The following is an 18,213-nucleotide window of genomic DNA, read 5'->3' as shown; positions in this document are numbered from 1 at the left end:
GTCAGCGTTTCTTTTACTCTAAGAGTTTTCCTTTATGATAATAAAATTCATGGGCATGTCAGTTAAATATTTCTCAAGTAAAGAGCAGCAAGTTCTCAATGAGTACACTGTTCTTTATCAAAGAAGTAAACACAGCTTCTCCCTTACTAATGCTACTTTCTCCTCGAGTCTTTGGAATAGGTAAGATCTACTGTACATTTAGCTTTCATCCACTACTCATGAATTCTAGTACTGCAGTGAGCATGTCACATGGCAGACTGATGTCAGCTCTACCAAAAAAACCCCCAAAACAAAACAACATTTAGCCGTAACAGACTTGAATGGATTTCAAATCAAATTCATAGATCACAGCAAATACATACTTCCACTGAGAGCTCTACTCAACTGCTCCATCTTTTCTTTGGCTGTTTTTAGAAGGCGTTGTTCTAACTAGAAAAAGTAAATAAAATACAGTAAAATAATTATTGTTTCTATTTTATTAATCCAAAATTAATCAGTAACAACAGCTTGACCACACCTGGTAGCTAAGTTCATGGTTCTTAAATCTTGTGTAATAGTGCATAAACCTATCAAGTTCTTGAAATCTTCTATGCTTCTTTTCAGCCTGGAAAATAATGAGAAAACAAAAGAAACCAAGGTAAGTTTTATGATTTGGTTTAGCAAGCACCATTAGATATAATCACAGAACCAACTGTTTCTATTCCCACTATTCATGAAGTACTGTCCACAATGCTGATGAGTGCCATGTAAGTAAAGAGATGAATGTAACTTTCTGAAATTCATAGGTCTTCAAATACTGTAACCAAAGAGTTGATCCTCTGTATGCGTGTGCTCTTTAAGCGGACTTTTCAAATGCCAAAATTAAGGCATGTCTTCTGTAGCGCAGAGCAGCTCGTTACAGTACCAGCATGCTCATTTTGCAAAAGGAAACCACGGCACAGAGAAGTAAAATGACTTGAGTAAAGGCAACCAGCTGTTGTTACCAAAGCCAAAAGCAGAACCAAATCTTATGTTTCTATCCACAAATAAACAGTGTTTTCTTTCTGTCTTGTTGATATATTCAAGGTTGTATTTCTCCATTTAGAACTTGAGTTAGGAAGAATTTTGATTAAACTTATTCCAAATAGAAAATTGCAGCCTTAGCACTACTTTTCAAACCCAAGCATTCATTACCTCTACTGTCATCTCCTTGGACTGTTCCTCTACATGTTGAATAACCTCATAGCGAGTGCATCTGTAATAGCCTCCAGTAGAAGAGCTGTGCTTCTTCCATTCTTCTAAGCATATCCAGCAGAAGTCGTATTTGCACTTCAGAAAAAAAAAGAATAAGGGGCAGGAAAAAAAAAAGCTGATACTTCATAGGTTTGCAGTTATGTAGAACCTGTTCATGAGAAAAGGTGAAGTTTTTCCTAGTATCAATTCAAAAAACATGATTACTGGTCATGTGGTGTTCTTGATGCAAAATACTAATAACAGCTACTAAAGCAAGAGAAGGAACCAGAACATGAACTTTGAAGAGTGATTACATCAATTGAATAGAGAGCTTTCAAAATAGGGATCACCTTACAAGGAAGTCTGATTTATCCTGGCTTTTCTGCATCAGAGAAGATCAAACTTTATTAAATACTCTCAACTCAGCACTGAGTTCTCAGCTAGTTTATTTCAAAATAATTGGAAGCTATTTATGGATGGACGAGCAAAAGACCTTACAACTTGGTGAATTCTGTTTATTTTATCTGTTTTAGAGATAAGCAAACCAAAATCCTGAAAAAATGAAGCAAAAATTTAAATTAATTAAAATGAAGCCATTAGTATTATTGTAATTAGATAAATTAAGTAGCATTTTTTCTCTCTTTGATAAGTTTAAGCTTTCTAGGAACACCTAGTCCATATCAGATGTGTCTATCACTAGTTGTTTTACACAATTAATTAGATATATTATAGAAAGACATTAAATCTAATTCTTGCATTGTAGTTTTGCTAATTTTGTCTCACCAGTAGTGCTGCTTGTCTCCTAAAAAGCAATACAGACTAGGATATTTCTTCTTGTGATTGTGCTATACCTTCCTTGTACTTTTTTTTTTAATCTGCTTGCTTATACAAAATGGTAAGATCAGTGTTGAGAAAAAAGTATGAGAAGAATTGTGTATAAAAGTGTTGAGTGTGTATCACAGCATCATTTACCTATTATTCAAAACCACTCACATTCATTATTAAAAAAATTTACAAAATATTAAAAAACTGTATGAAACAAGTTGTCTCACAAGCAGCAGAACTAATAACACATTACTTCCTATTAGTGTGTATATGCTCCTACTGCAATAATCTCACCCTCCCAAGTTATCTCACTCCATGATCACTCCACCGTATACATCATCTCTCATCTCCAAATGCTTCCTCAAAACCCCCAAGATTCACCCAGTGTTTCCAGACTGTCCTCCAATACCCCAGCCTCATAAAACATTCAAAACCACATCAACTGTTTCTACACATCTCAAAAAATCCTGAGCTCTGTTTTTATGTGACTTTATGATCACTAGCCACGCAGCAGCACTGCCTAGGCTTAACAAATTATATCTGCTGCCTGGCCATCACCTGGGTCGGGTGGAAGAGGTAATGGCTGAGCAGATAATTGCTGAGTAGGTATCTCAGCCTCTCTCAGTGGCAGTACAAATTAAGTCTCTGCACCATACAGCTACCAAGTTTCATGAAACTCGCAGTTATTTAATACCCATGAATTCCCTCCTGTTCCTTCATACCTGGCTTAAAGTACCCAGAAGATTAAAAAAGCACTACAGGTAGGGGAATGAGACAGTAGGACTGCCTAAGCCTTGTCTCCGTAGCAAATGGGCTCATAAAACAGTGAGATGCCTGCTTAAGTACGGAAATGTGGTTTTATGAGTAGAAAGAATCCTCCTCCACACCAAGGTACCTGCTAGCTGCTAAAAGGCAGTCATAGCTCATCATGTAGCAGGCTTGAGCAAACCTTACTGCAGCAAAGGCAGAAACTCCACCACAAACCTTTACCTCAGGATGAAGAGACAAGCAAGGTGACCACTATAACTTGTGTCTGAGCCCTGCAATGAGCTTGAGGATACCTTTCCTTTCCTTCCTCACAAGGCTGAGGAGACACAGCTACTGGTGGAAGACATTTCTTCACCATGAAAGGAATCTGACTGCTTTAAGGACACTTTAAGCTGTTTAATAAGTTACAGCATCACAGAAGAAAAGAGAACTGTGGTTGTCAGCTAATACCTTGAAATGGTACTGAATTAAATTATCTACAGTGAACAGTGTTTAATGGCCAAAGTCTTCTCCAGCCTGAAGCCATACTTCTGTTCAACTGAGATGAGCACAGCGCCAAAAGCTGCAACAAACATACGCTTTACAGTTTTTAGGACTATGGAATTTCTAAGCTCTTTTAAAAATCATTTAAGAAAAAAAAATGCCAAGCAAACTTGTCATAAAGTGGAGAAGAATCTGCCTTCTGCTGCCACAGACAAAACCAAAGAAATTACACCAAAAAAACCCCCAACCGTCAATCTGTATCACAAAAAGAGAGAACACGTGATAATAATACAAAGAAAATGGGATCTGCATAGAAATGAAGACTAAACACATTTCCAGAAAAATAAAGAGAACTACTTTCCAAATCTCTTAGCTTTTTAGTGGAGGCCAACTATGTCAGGTGTGTGCTACTTTCTTATTTTTATTGATGGTCCTCAAAGTGGTATTAGCTGTAGATATACAAGATATTTCTGACATAAAGAAACAGTACTCTAAATACGCTGGTTTAACTAATTTGAGAGAAGCAGCATTCTCTAATGATACTAAACTCACGGAAAAAAGTACTTTTTCTACCACAGTAACAAACTCATGACTAATGCAGAAGAAAAACGTAGTAGGCAAAACCTTCATCAGAGCTTGCCATTCCTTAAAATGTTTAAACTTCTGTGAACTAAAAATGTTCTTTCTCTTTTACATTATTAACAATGATTAACTATCCATTATTTCTGTTTCCTTAAGTTTCATACTGTATTGCCAGTAATTCTTAGGTGTTTATGAAATTTTGATCATTACAGTGTTCACCGGCCAGCCAAAGAGATTTCACTGAATATTAAATATTTTCTAAACAGATGTAACCTACCATTTGCAAATTATCTCATTCTTGCACCAGGTCCCATTAGATCTCAGGCATGACATTTCAGGGGTTTTGGATGTTTGTGCTCCTAAAAGGTATATATGGCATACACAACCTGAATTACGGTTTCAAACCCAATTATACGACGGGTCTTTCTTACCTTGGCACACTGCATGTGGTTGCAGCCCTCATTCTTCTGAATTGGTGATTTGCAGTTGGCGCATGGTTTGGAGTTTGTGAGTAACCACAGGCAGTTGGCAGCATCTTCATATGCCTCACTCACTCCCACGACTTTTGAGGGTGATAGGAAGATATGGAGCATGCGAAAACAGAGACGTTGAAATTGTACTTGTGTAAACTTTTGTGCTAATCAGATTAGGGAAGATATATGTTAACGTGTTTCTAGACAGAATATTGCAATTATTCACTATATGTATTTCTCACATATATATACATTTTCTAATTTATATATATAACAAATAATATTATTACACATATTATTTCTATATATTTCCACACATATATTTATATGCGAATTTATATATATTATGTATGACATCCATAATACACAAATAAGCAAATACATACAAGAGAAAAATTGACATAGTTTGAAAAAGTATGGTGTATTTTGCCTCTTTATAAAATCTTCTATGCTCTTCAGAATATTTATAACATTATTGAATGTTTCTGAAATGTATTAACCAAGTTAAGTTAGGATTTATTCAAATTACTGTTAATCTTTAATTGTTTTATTAATGTTGACCAAGAAAATGTCTGTCCTGTGTAATACCAACCTTTACTAGCTTTTTCCAGTAAATGTTATTTATCATTAAGCCATTCCCCACAATTCCTTGCAATTCACCCTCAACCTTATTACTATTATCACCTGTTGGCTTGAATTAGTTTTAAAGCACACAAACAACTCAAACAATTCGAACAGAAGTGCAGACTATGCTAAACAATTTAAAATTGCCCAGGACAAATAAAGTCATCTTCAGGAATAAATAAAATAATTAACGAGACAAAGCTTTAAGAGAAAAGGAAAAGAGTTTTGTATGCCCAGACTGAAACATATGTGGATTTATGGGGAGGAATGGTTTATGAAGAACAGTCTACCAAAGTGCTGCAGTTGAAGTATGGAGCTCCTTATTCAGGGGTTTAATTGTTTTCCCCTTTTACCTATTTTTTCAAGCAACACAGACTTTTTACCTAATGCAGCTAAAAAATCCCTCTAAAATCAAAAGATAACGACAACAGCAAAAAAAAAAACCATCCCCACTCAGCATAACTCTTACGTTCTTCTGGTTTCATTTCAGATATTTTCTGCAGCCAGTCCTTCCAAGTTTGGCAGTCACAAGGTTCATGTGCTTCACCAAGACATTCCCTGGAAATGAAGGTGTGTACACAATTACTTATCATTTAGAGATTTAGAATCAAAATTGGTTCAAGCTAAAAAACACGGAAACTTATCAAGACATGCTCAAACTTTAATTAAGATAGGTAAATAAAAAGCCATGCAACTAACAATATTTTAAAATACTCTTAGACTACTTGCTTACAAGTATAGATGACCATTATTAAGATATCTAGATATTTTAAGATATATAAAGAATTTAAATGAGACAGGAAAGGAAAAGAGTTTTTTAAAATTACAATCTGAAATAAATCAGCTGGTTTGCAGTTTGAGTTATGCCTGGGGTACTATCTTAGTGCCACAAAAAGCGCTATTATAGTTTCTGTGACAAAGGTAAACCAGAATAAAAGAGATTATCCAAACTAGGTAATTTGATATAGCTGAAATACATTTTTATGTAGAATTACTTGCATCTATTCAGTTGTAGTAATTAATCTTTAACTAAATTGAAGTTTTTAATCTAGAACAAGATCCAAGTCCTTCAACACTAGCACTAAGTATCTATGGATGTTTAGTCTTTCTTTCCATCAGAGTCTCTTAAAGGGGGAGCCATAACTTAGCCATATGGACACAGAGGAGAAATGAGTCCCTTGAGCTTCTCTTGAAGCTACTACTAGCTTTAAGGGTGGCAATCACTACTACACAGTGGCAGATATATGGCTTCCAGATGGTTCTTCGGTGCAGTTGCGTCGGTGTGGACTCTAGATTTGTAATGACTTCCTTTTTTACCAGAATGACAACAAATAGCCTCAGACATCTGCCACATCCAACAAAAAAACAGTTCAGAGGGAGTGTATTTCAAATGGGCACCAGCTGCATCAGAGCATACATAAGTTTTCTGCAGATCCAATAGTGAACGGCTCTCTGCAGTGCAGATTCAGAAGCTACATCAATACTCTCCTGATTGCTCTTGTCCACCTCTTAAGCAGGATCACAGGAACAAAGGAAAGGTTATGGCAACAGCTTTCAACTCTTTTTTCCCCATTGGCTAGTCTGCTATCAAACAAGTTTAAATTCACTACACATAGATCTCTGGTTTGGAGATACTTAAGATCTGCAGCTGGGAAAGATTGTACTGAAATGAATAACGAGTCCGTACTAAGGTGATCTCAGCCCTGATTGAAAACTGACACCTTTCACTTGTGTGGGACAGTAATACACTTAAATCATTGACTTCAAGACAGCCAAGACTTCTCACACAGTTATTTGATCCCAGAAAGTACTGAAACTAGCAAAAATTAACTTTGACAATCTCAGTTTTAAGTTAAAAGCTGATTAATCAATCTCTTACTGGGGGTAGCTGGTAAAGGTTGTGTCTGATCTTACCTAATTAGTGGATTTTTATGAAGTGCAATCATGGTGTGTATATATATACATATCATGTATCTATATCTATACGATAGTCACAATGGAGTTTTAAAGAACAGCTTCTCATGGATCAGGTTCTTTCCTCAGTCCACCCCAAACCAAAGATTTTTATATTGGGATGTCATTTTACCTGAGTAAGAGCATCAAGCCTATTGCTCATGAAACTTTCATTAAACAAAGCTGTATTTCGGATAGACTCCCTGACAGCACTGAATGATGGGAACTAATGCCAAATGGCTGTGACAATTAATAGCATTATAGCCTCCCCAAACTGCCTTCCTCAATACTCAAGGAGGATGATTTATCTGAAGGTGCAGTACATACTTAATAAAACTGTAGCAAGTTTAACAAATTAAAATTCATGGAAGGGCTAAAAGTATCATTCAAGAAGAATGCAAGGATGCAGTTCAGCATTTTCTTTCCCCTCATGATAATATTTATATCATATGATGAATTTGGAATCAAAAGAGCAAAACACTTGCACATTTTATAACTGGCTTCCCATGTGCACCTGAAGAGATCTCTCTCCCAAAGAACAAGACTCTGCCTCTTGTCTTTGTGTAGGATGAAAGGAGTGAGGACTGGTGGTGCAAATCTAAGTGTGCATTGTCTGCTACGACTATTTTCCTGAAGTATCTGCTCGCTACAGTTCCTTGTGCTTCTGAAACAGCATGAAAGTGTTCTAATAATTTAAATGTATTTGTAGGATTTGTGCAGAGTTTTCATCTGTGCTACAGTTAAGTATCTCAGAATGCTTTTCTGAAAGGAAATAGATTTTGTGTTTGTCACAATAGATTACATTTTGTTGAAGGTGGTGTGAGTAGTTGGTAATGAAAAATGAGTAAATTCTAAGGAACTCTATTTAAAAGGAACATTCCTACTTCCACATAAAAAAACTAAAAGGCAATTGCTCAGGACACTCAGGGAGTTTCCTTGTTTCTACAAGCAGGGAAGGGGAAAAAAAAAAAAAAAAAAAAAAAATCAAGTGATTATCTAGGGGCTTGTTCAGGTTTTCTAATGCTTAAATTCCAAAGAATCTCTTACCAAATGCAGTATAAATTGCTATTACAATGTCTAAGCTGTAGATTACCTCAGTAAAATTTGCAGAACTAATGTAAGTATGGAACTGTGGGATGTGTTGATCGAACTTTAAAGACACAAAGCAAGCTCCCTTAAAGCATACAGTAATGACGAAACCCCTCTGAACTGAGTATAGACTTTTTCTCCAAAGGAACTCATTCATGCATGAGGTTTTTCTACTGTAAAGCTAATATGGCTGTCCTCAGCAAATGGTTCCGATTTACAGTACGGCAGGATGCTTTGGTTGCTAGCAGAACTTTCTGCCATTGCTGAAACTGTTAAATCACTTCTCTGGGTATGAGAAAAAGGCCTTGGAAAGGCCTTCTTGGACATTTTGCTACTAAAGTGTTATCTTTTTCAGGATTGTAACTGTATTTGCTTGTGCAGTATCTCAAAGCGTGAATATAAAAAGAACATTCAGAAACATTATCAGTAAACATAAAAAAGGCTTTTCTCATAAAAATTAGGCACTCAGAGGACATTCTGGGAAGTTAGTACATTCAGCCCATATAAAGGAAGCAGAAGCTGCCAATGTCTGAAGGACCAAGTCAGTATTACAACTAAAGTGGCCTCAAGCTCTGCCCTTCAGGTTAATGGAAAAATTGATTCTCTCTCTGTAATGAGAGGCAAGGATAAGAGGATGGTACCCTCTTGTGGAGTAGTACTAAGGATTGTTTTATGTTCACTGGTAAAAAACATTTTCAGTTTTGTTTCCACAGGATTTGTTTCTTTCCGAGTACTCCATCCATTGTGAACAACCTCTTCCCAAGAAGTTCTCTTTGCTGGCTTTTGTGGTTGTTTCATTATGTCTGCTTTCCTCTTGTACTGTCTTCCTTTCCATTCGTATGAGAAAGAACTAAAATATTTTTTCATTAAGAATCTCCTGAAATTTGGAATCAAGCAGATTATTCAGGATTTCTCCTTCTTGCATCATGGTTTTGATTGAAAAATGAAAAGAAGGATTACTCAACAGCTTGTCTGAGTGTCTATACTTTGGTTGACTTTTCGATATTCCAGCAGCAAACAGGATGTCCTACTGCAATAGTCATAAATGATCAGTATGATAAACTCAAAGAACTAGGATAGGGCTTGCTCTGCAGTTTAGAAAAATATCCCACTACTGTTTTTGCTTTTGTTGATACTGTTGTTGTTCTTTCCTTTGAAATGCTGAAGACAGGCAATCTGAGGGATGTGTTTAAAATATCTTAGAGCTTTTATTCCTTCTCAGGCTTGTATTCATCTTAAGACTCAGTAGAAGACAACACAGAGAAAAAGTGCTGATCCTAAAGTGAAACAATGATTGGAGTGATCCTGCAAAGAGAATAGCTATGTATGAAGCAAAAGGTCCTTCATAGTCTTGTTTAAACTCCAGCTTCTTTACTGTGAAACTACTAAAACTCAGGAACAGCTAAAAATTGCTGATTTTCTGTACTACAGCGTGCCACATTTCAATTATACTAGTATGTGCTGGTTTTGCCTGGAGTAGAGTTAATTTTCTCCATAGTAGTCAGTATGGGGGTTTGTTTTGGAATTGTGCTGGAAACAGTGTTGGTAACAGAGGGATGTTTTAGTTACTGCTGAGCAGTGCAGACACAGAGTCAAGGCCTTTTCTGCTCCTCACCCCACCAGCGAGTAAGCTGGGAGCGCATGAGAAGCTGGGAGGGGACACAGCTGGGACAGCTGACCCCAACTGACCAAAGGGATATTCCATGCCATATGACATCATACTCAGCATATAAAGCTGGGGCAATAAGAAGATGCGATGGCAATGGAATTTGTCTTCCCAAATAACTGTTACATGTGATGGAGCCCTGCTTTCCTGGAGATGGCTGAGCACCTGCTTGCTGCTGGGAAGTGGTGAATGAATTCCCTGTTTTGCTTCGCCTGCATAAGCAACTTTTGCTTTACCTGTTAAACCATCTTTATTCACCCATGTGTTTTCTCACTTTCACCCTTTGATCCTCTCCCCCATTCCACTGGGAAGGAGCTAGCAAGTGGCTGCGTGGTGCTTAGTTGGTGGCTGGAGTTAAGCCACAACACACAAGTATCCAGACAAGAAACAAAATTCCCTCTACCAATTCCTTGTTTCTCCTCTGCCCCCTCAGAACAGAATATCGTAACACTCCATACCACTGTTTTGCGTCTTAGAGAGCCAATAATGAGAGTAAGACAGCATTATAAACCTTTGCTGTTCCCCCCAACACTGAAAGATTTGTGCACGAGGTTATTTATTGCATGGATACAGGACAGTAGTTATATACCATCCCATACAACTTTTTGTTGCATGCTAGGTGCTACGTGGGACTTTCTAATTAATTGCTGGAATAGCAGTGACTGAGTTTATGTAGATGTACATAAGTTTTTACTACTCACCAGCAAAAAAGATGTCCTTTTCCACAGTCTACAGCAGGGGCTTTCAGCATAGGGAAGCTGAGCGTATCTGATCCTGTTGAATTTGATCCTTGTCTTGTTAGCCTTACTGCTCTTTCACAGCCTGGTATAGGACACCATTTAATAGCAGGATTATTTTCAACAAAGGCCTGGGAGAAAAAAAGGAAAATATTTTGCCACATAAGATCAGATTTCATTACTGACGTAAACTAATCTGTATTCCTCAATCTTCCTTTGAAGGAACAAAGCATAAGGACAATCTTGTAGCTACTTTGATAGGCTTTTTAAAACAGTTACCAAATGGGAATCATTTAATCTGCATCTTAAAATGGTATTTTTTTTGGTAATAACAGTACTCCAGACATATGCTACAATGCAAGTTAGTTACATCCCCAATGGAATTGTCAATGTGTGCAAGTGAATTCCTTTGTGATATGGCTTACTGTATATTTCTACTACATACATACTAACAGAACTGACTCTTGCAGTTGAAAAGAATTAAAACCTTACGGCTTAAAACAAAAATCCCACAATATATCCCATTTGCAATGAACTTGAAATCAGAACTAGACTAACTCAGGAATTTATCTCCATTTTGGTTGATGTAGCAGGTCTTCTTTTGTAAAACTTACATCTAATAAATGAGGAGGAAAAGGAACTTTCACTACTTTGCTTCAAACTTATGGCAATCACCAGCCACTTGTAATATGATGGTATATAAGATTTATCAGATCTGGTCGTGTAATTTGCATTTGTGTAAGACTCTATTAAAGAGACTTGTCACACAGAGAAAGTATTGTACGGTAAACAAAAAAGTATTTATTTTCTTTTGCCCTACCATCACTGATAAAGTAGCACATTATCTCCAAGACTAGTTCATTACTACACTGGTATAAAAGAAAAAAGAAAAATTAAAAGATTGCTTTAAAAGCAAATTGCAATGATGGAAATAAATACATTAAAAAAGTCAAACAGGGGAACTAAGGTTTTCCTACTTCCCTTCCTACATATAGCAACCTTATCAAGCACTGGATGGAAAACCCCCCCCAAGTTACTTGTACTAATAAATATTTAAAATGAAAACAATTACTATTTCTGAATGTAAATAGTCTCTTGGTAATAAAAAATAATCCAAAAACTCTGAAAAATTTTAGATTGCCAACACACATCAGTCTGGCTGATTAAAAGCTTCATATCACCTGTTACGAACATTAGTTTGATCAAATATTTTCATTAATACTGCACTAGGTTACGCATTATGGAAGTATTACTTTATTCTTAGGAAATCAATTCTTTTTTACGTTCTTTCTTTTTTCTTAGTGGTATATTAAACACTGATATTATGGCATAAGACAGACAATAATTCAGTGTACATATTAATCTATGAATTTCTCCTTGGAAAGTTACAGATATATTGCAGCATTTCACACAGAAGTTTTATGTAATTTTTTATAAAATGAAATACAGTTCAAGAGTACAAGAACACTTTGATAATTACCTTAATGTCAAATTGAAGGTATCTTTTGTCCATCTCCTTGGAAACCACACTTTCTATGATGTCTACAGGCACAAGCTGGAAGCAATCATATGCTGGGCAAAAAATGTTGTGAGCTTCACCCTCCTGAATTTTCAGATTCAAAAATCTGCCAGAATTTTGTCAGTCAGTATTTTTGAATAAAAAGTAAAAATTAAAAAGCCTGCTGATTACTGTAAACTAGGTTCAAAGATATTGACATGAATAAATTTTTCAACAAAGAAAAGGAAGTATCGCTTTACATTCAATAGGGCTACAGATCTGATGAACAGCATCATTAAAAACATTAAAAGAACAGAGTCATGGTTCAAAAGTCAGCTGTGCTTGGTCCTACATGTTTGTATCCTTGACATTTATCAGAGATAATTGGGCAATGTTTAATTAAATTGAGCATCACTTCTAACTTAAATCAGAAATGGAACATGTAAGTGTAATTAATCTAGTAAATAATTAATTTTATATGCAATTAATTTTTACAGTTGTGCTAGTCAAAATAGGTCTGTTCTTGGAAACAAATTTCTACGTGTCCCTAAGCACCGGAATGCAAAATAGATGGAGCTCAGAAATCTGCTGAAAGTCAGACTTCAACTAACAGAGCACAAGGTTGCTTAGTTTAAAAGCTGTAACTTGATCAGACATCAAGGATGATACTCACCTCATCTAACTTTAATCATCTAAAGGACAGGCAGCTGTTCTAAGTTAGTCACCTGGGATCCTTTAATAGTTGAGGTAGAGAGACTTGCCAATTAGAATGGGGTAACTCAACTGGCTATGCTCTGTGTATCTTTCGCATCAGAAAGATGAATCCCACCCTACACATCCCACCACAAACACTTGCTTAGTACTGAACTGTAGCTCTGCGTGCATGCACAAACCAGAGTACGCAATCCAGCACCCACATCAGAAGCCCTGTATCAAGCCAGTAACACCCTGGTAACTTTCACATTGCTGCATAACAATTTGCAAGTCAGCAGAAGCATGACTTGGTTTTCTTGGCACTGAAATGAATTACCTTCTAAAAGCTTGTATGGAAGAGAAAGTGCTCTTCCTTAACATAGGAGGAATGGGGTCATATAAATTGGGCTGATATGACACTGTAACAAGACACTACAGATGCACAGTTCAAGTACTACAATCTCCTGAATGGGGACTAAGATACATATAAAGGCACTACATACAGATGTAATTATTCCTGGGAAGTATGATTAATATTCATACTAGCATAATTATCAATGTCTGCATTTTTTACTAGCATGACTATTCTGACTTTAAAAAAAAATTAAGTAGTAACAGCAGCATTAAACTAATAGAATTTTAAAGCTAAATCTACTCCTCAGTTATTAATGCCCAATGTAAGAAAGTATTTCAATTGCTTTTCTGACTGGGAATGGATTTACAATGCCTAAGTTTAGTATGCTAAACTAGGAGATGGAATTAAGCGTGTTCTTGATTTAGCAAGCGTAAACTCCAACGTGCCAACACCACACACACACTGAGCAAATCAAGAATAGGCTCATCTATTTACATACATTGAAAACATTCGCTTCAGAGTTTTGTTGTATCCGGACCAAACCAAACTTTATGTAAGCCCAAAACATGTGATGGCCATTATGAGTGACAACTTAAATATTTGATAGGGTCAAACCAGGAACTCCCTGAAACCCAAACAGTACTTTAACATTAGCTGTTTATGGTCTCTGTCCTTTCCTCTTCTAATGGCAAGTATGAAACGTTTCTCGGAAGATAGAAAAGAATGTATACTCACGCCTCCCAGCATGCTCTGCAGAAGTCATGTCCACAAGGCATATCCACTGGGTCTTCAAACACAGAAATATTACACATACAGATGTCACACTGTAGATGAAAAAAACGCTTCTGATTAAGAAATACCCTTTCATACGGTTAGCAGGACACAGTCTGTTAGAAAATCTCAGCAAAAATTTCAAGTGCTCAATAGGAGAAAAATCGAAGCGTAATCCGAAAAAAAGCAATTTAAGCTCTAGAAATAAAATTAGGAAAGATTAGGTGTCTCTGTTTCTCTATCTCCCTATCCAAACAGCACATTCTGGGGTGTGTTCTGTCATGTTCTCCAGCTCAGTAAGTGCTTTATCCTGCAGAGCAGTGGGACTGTGGACTTAAAGAGTTCTAGGGACAAAAGGGAATTTTTCATCAGCTTCAAAGGCAGCCAGAAATGAAGTTCGGAGATAACAGAGGCTACAGAAAATGTTTAGCATTTCACACAATCAGGTCCAAATCAAGGTGGCGCAATTTCTAGTAATATTTTATTCATATTTACTCTCTTAAGTAATAATCTACACAAATACTATTTTTTTAAAATTTAAGGCTTTTGATCAAAATAAAGAATAAGTTAAGCTATAAATATTCCAACAGAAGATACCATTGCTGAATTTTACACAAGTAGGTACTATAAAAAAAATAGCACTGAATATTGAGATCCTTACTCTGAAAACATTTCAAGCATAGGCATGAAACTACTCATGGCTTGTGGCTAGGCATGAAAATAAATATATATGTTCTTCAAGGGTTACACACGGATTTTTCTTTCCATTGGAACAAAGATTCCATGAAAGTTTACTTCAACTTTCAATACATTAGCTATCAAACACATATAGGACATTTTCAAAGAGTTAGTCTAGAGTATGCCACTTTTAGAAAGTATTTACGTTAACAGTCAAAACCAAACCAAAACAAAAAAGCTGGCCTTTAAAGTGCAAAATTCGATGAACGCATTTATTGTTGTTTCAGTCATTTCAGCTTATTGTCTTGCCAAAATTAAGTATTTTAGAAATTGACAAGGCATTGGAATTGTTCACTATTAAATTTGAGTTTTCAATTATGTTTAAAATGTAACTTTAAAATAAGGAGTTTCATGAAGCCCTGAGTGCAAAATATCAAGTACAGAACGTTTACTGGAACATTTTAAATTAAAAATTAGGTTGTAAATTCAAAATCTGAAAAGGAGCTTTATAAGCTTGCTGGCTCATTTTATCTAAACCTTTTAGTTTTCATTTTCCTGCCAAAATGAGAAACTTCAGAAAAACATGTATTATTTCATAAACAACATTTTGAAGATCTTATTTTGATAGTGCTTTATAAGATTTTTAAACAAACAGGAATATTAAATGTATAACTCTGGATATGGATTTAGATACAGTAGATCTAGAATGGCAATCATTATCCAAACCTGTATTCCTGGCCTACTGACCATAAATTAAAAAACCCCTGCATAATATAGAACAGAAGACATGTAATTTTTCATTATGCATTTTAATTAGAAAATATACTGGGACAGGATTTAACTGCTCATGTAAATAAACATATGATAACATTATTCCCTCTATATAGTTTCTTTCTCAGCATTTCACAATTAAAGAAATAAAAGATTTTCATGCATGAATGCAAAATCTGAATAGGAGATCTAGGGATGATCTATTTCCAAGCCTGCATATAATATTCTAGAAAAATGCTTAGGTCATGGAGCAAAAGGTTTATAATGCTGCAGCTGTGGATTATTAAAAAGAGAACTTTGTCTTCCAAAAGAACCACACTGATTTTAATGAAAGGCGCTTTCATATTTCAAATTTGCAATAGCCTTGTAAACCGCCTGAAGAAGCCCACACATAGTAAAAGTAATTATAAGCTTACAGTACACTAGTGGGCTGACATTTCAAAATGCAGACAAAGCGAATTTTGTTTTCTAAAGAAAAAAATTCAAAACGCAGTGTTCACAGCATTGATTCAGGGAAATGGATACAGTGAAAGTGAACATCTTGGTAAGTAAACATCTTGGTAAATATGAGACAAGAAGTTCAAAAGAGCCAAGCGCACTGCTGTGACTGTAGCTGGCTAAAATGCTACTTTCAGTGAGAGCCAAGGCAAAAACAAAGCGCTTCATATCAGCCAGATGCTTGATTGTGTTGTTATGTAGAATGTTTAAGGTGTCAGCTCTTTTGTTCACCACTTCTGGAAAGAGAAATGCTTTACAGCTTTACAAACATATTTTCAGGATGAGGTGACAGCGCAGCCCTCCTGTCTACATAGGTGTGCTATGTTTAGAAATGAGCTCTTTTGCCCTGCTAGTTTCAAATCTATTTATAAACTTACCACAGCTGTCTCAATGTCTCCTGGTGAGGGGCTGATTTCATCAGGGGAAGTTAGAGAAGAGCGAGTAGTGCGTGGAGTTCGTGGAGAAGGGAGCGTATCCCATGCATTGTATCCACTTGGAGGGGGAGTTGGCATCTGAACCCCTGAACGCTGGCAGCAGTTCTCTGGATTAGACATCCATGCTTCGAGTAACTTCTCCCTGTCCCAGTCTTCAGGAAATATATAGATACAGGAAATTATGCAGCTTAAAATATATTTTGTAACTCCACCCTCTGAAGAATATATAAACACTAAGCTAAAAAATTTAGAAATAAATAAATATGGTAAAAGTGTGAGTGGAACTCCAGACATTAAATTTTGCAGAACGCATTCCAAGATATTACATAATGCAATGTATTTATATAAATAATTGCATTGCAAATATCTCATTTCCTCGCAACATCGGGCTTAAATAAAATTATTTTTCTTATTTATTTACAGCACTTGAAGCAGCTAGGAGACTCAGAGAGCAGAACTGCAGTGACTTGCAAGGACAGATCAAAATATAATAGCCTTTATACCACAGAATTTTCATTTTCTGTGAAAAAAGTAGTTTTTCAATATGGATTCACTTCTATCTATCATGGTTTTTAAGAAGATGAAGCCAAGTCCTGTAAATGAAGGCAGAAGATAGAAGACTAAGATACAACTGGATTACAAAAACATTTGTGACTTAATGAGTTACGAGTCTTCGTATGTGCATACAAGAGTGATGCATTTTTTCTGGAGGGAAAAAAAACGTAAAAACAACCCCACCTCACTGAAAAAATATTTCGTATGTTCTTACTACATTTTTATTCTATAATTATTAGTGAGTGCTTTACTTTTATTCATAATTAGCATTGTCCATTTATACACAAAAAGAACTAGTGAAACTTAGTTATGCATGAAGATCTTAAAATGAAGTCGGAACTTTCTCTAATAATTGTTTGAAATGCTTTGTTTCTCATTTCTAAGAGTAATACTGAAGACATCTTAATAATAGTGATTATTTCTATTAAAAATACTTAAAAGTTCTCACTTAAATATATATCTATCAAATTCCTATATGGATTTGAATCTAAACCCACCAACACTATGGACAGATGAGATGAACTAGAATTTCAGAAGGAAAGAAATTTCCCAGTTTTTTCCTATTGCTTTAAATAAATCTTTTGAAGTTGTTGTTTTTTAATGTTAGGTACTTCCATCGGAAACTCAATCTTATTAACTAAAAGATGTGTTTTAGATTTTGTAAGAAAAAGATAAATTATATTCCTATACTATATTAATGCTGGAAACAAAAAGATACACGTTCTAAGCACTGAACTTAGTAATAATACTGCCTCTGTCAAACAGTGATTGCTGTCATACTAAAATCTGTTCCCTCCTAACATGAAAAAAAGCCTTTGAGCTGGAGATTATTTACTGATCAGGTGCTTACTTATCTAAGCGAAAACATATCATGGGTTAGTTTAATTTCATTTGTTTCAAGACATGAACCCTAAATCTATTCATACTTCAAAACCTATGAATTTTATTAGAATTTTTCAGATTATCCTGGGCTTACAATATTTCAGAGGGGAGTTGCTAAAGGTTTTCCTGAGCTTCTTTGTTTGTACTGTATCTTCAAAATTACCCAGAGTTAAGACATACTATTAAATGGATTCCATTGTGTTTTCTTTTAACTTCTGAGTTTTAGTAAAATATGAGGCAATTCTGTTTGCTGAACTGCCTCTCTTTTATACTGAAATCAACTGCTGTGTAAAAAACTAGAAAATAAACAGGAATAATGTTGAAAAAACACTTGTAAAGTTGTTTCTTTTCATTACTGACATAACATTTTTTTATCTTGGTATAGCTCCACATAGTTCTGTCTCTTAATATGAAAAAAAAAAAAGAGAAGAAAAATACACTCTTAAGTCTTACGGCCTGTGCCAGAAAACTGATATAGTTGTATGATAAAAGAAAGCAAGGTTTGTTGGATTAAATATTATACATCTTGAAATGTTTTGTTTCTCACTCCAAAGAGTAATACTAAAGATATCTTAAGAACAGTGAAACTATTGGAAGTAGTACATAAGAATGGTCTCTCCAAGAATTTAAAATATGCTTTTCATACAGCAAGTGTGAATTAGTTAA

At 35.5% G+C, this 18,213-nt stretch overlaps 1 protein-coding gene across 1 annotated transcript in view; it reads right to left on the bottom strand.

The window, feature by feature from the left end:
- ANKIB1 (ankyrin repeat and IBR domain containing 1) overlaps nucleotides 1-18,213 on the bottom strand; it is a 55,705-nt gene that overhangs the window by 9,593 nt on the left and 27,899 nt on the right. Inside the window, exons 5-13 of the mRNA XM_010143180.1 lie at nucleotides 16,054-16,262; nucleotides 13,694-13,782; nucleotides 11,893-12,037; nucleotides 10,377-10,543; nucleotides 5,437-5,525; nucleotides 4,302-4,432; nucleotides 1,174-1,308; nucleotides 518-604; nucleotides 363-429 (exon numbers count right to left, since the gene is read on the bottom strand). Of these exons, the coding sequence (XP_010141482.1) occupies nucleotides 363-429; nucleotides 518-604; nucleotides 1,174-1,308; nucleotides 4,302-4,432; nucleotides 5,437-5,525; nucleotides 10,377-10,543; nucleotides 11,893-12,037; nucleotides 13,694-13,782; nucleotides 16,054-16,262 (1,119 nt within the window). The remainder of the gene's footprint in view (nucleotides 1-362; nucleotides 430-517; nucleotides 605-1,173; nucleotides 1,309-4,301; nucleotides 4,433-5,436; nucleotides 5,526-10,376; nucleotides 10,544-11,892; nucleotides 12,038-13,693; nucleotides 13,783-16,053; nucleotides 16,263-18,213) is intronic.

Source organism: Buceros rhinoceros, unplaced genomic scaffold, assembly GCF_000710305.1.
Source record: "Buceros rhinoceros silvestris isolate BGI_N320 unplaced genomic scaffold, ASM71030v1 scaffold8089, whole genome shotgun sequence".
NCBI lineage: Eukaryota > Metazoa > Chordata > Aves > Bucerotiformes > Bucerotidae > Buceros > Buceros rhinoceros.
Note: the sequence above shows the minus strand (reverse complement) of the source record. Positions and strands in the feature narration are given on the sequence as shown.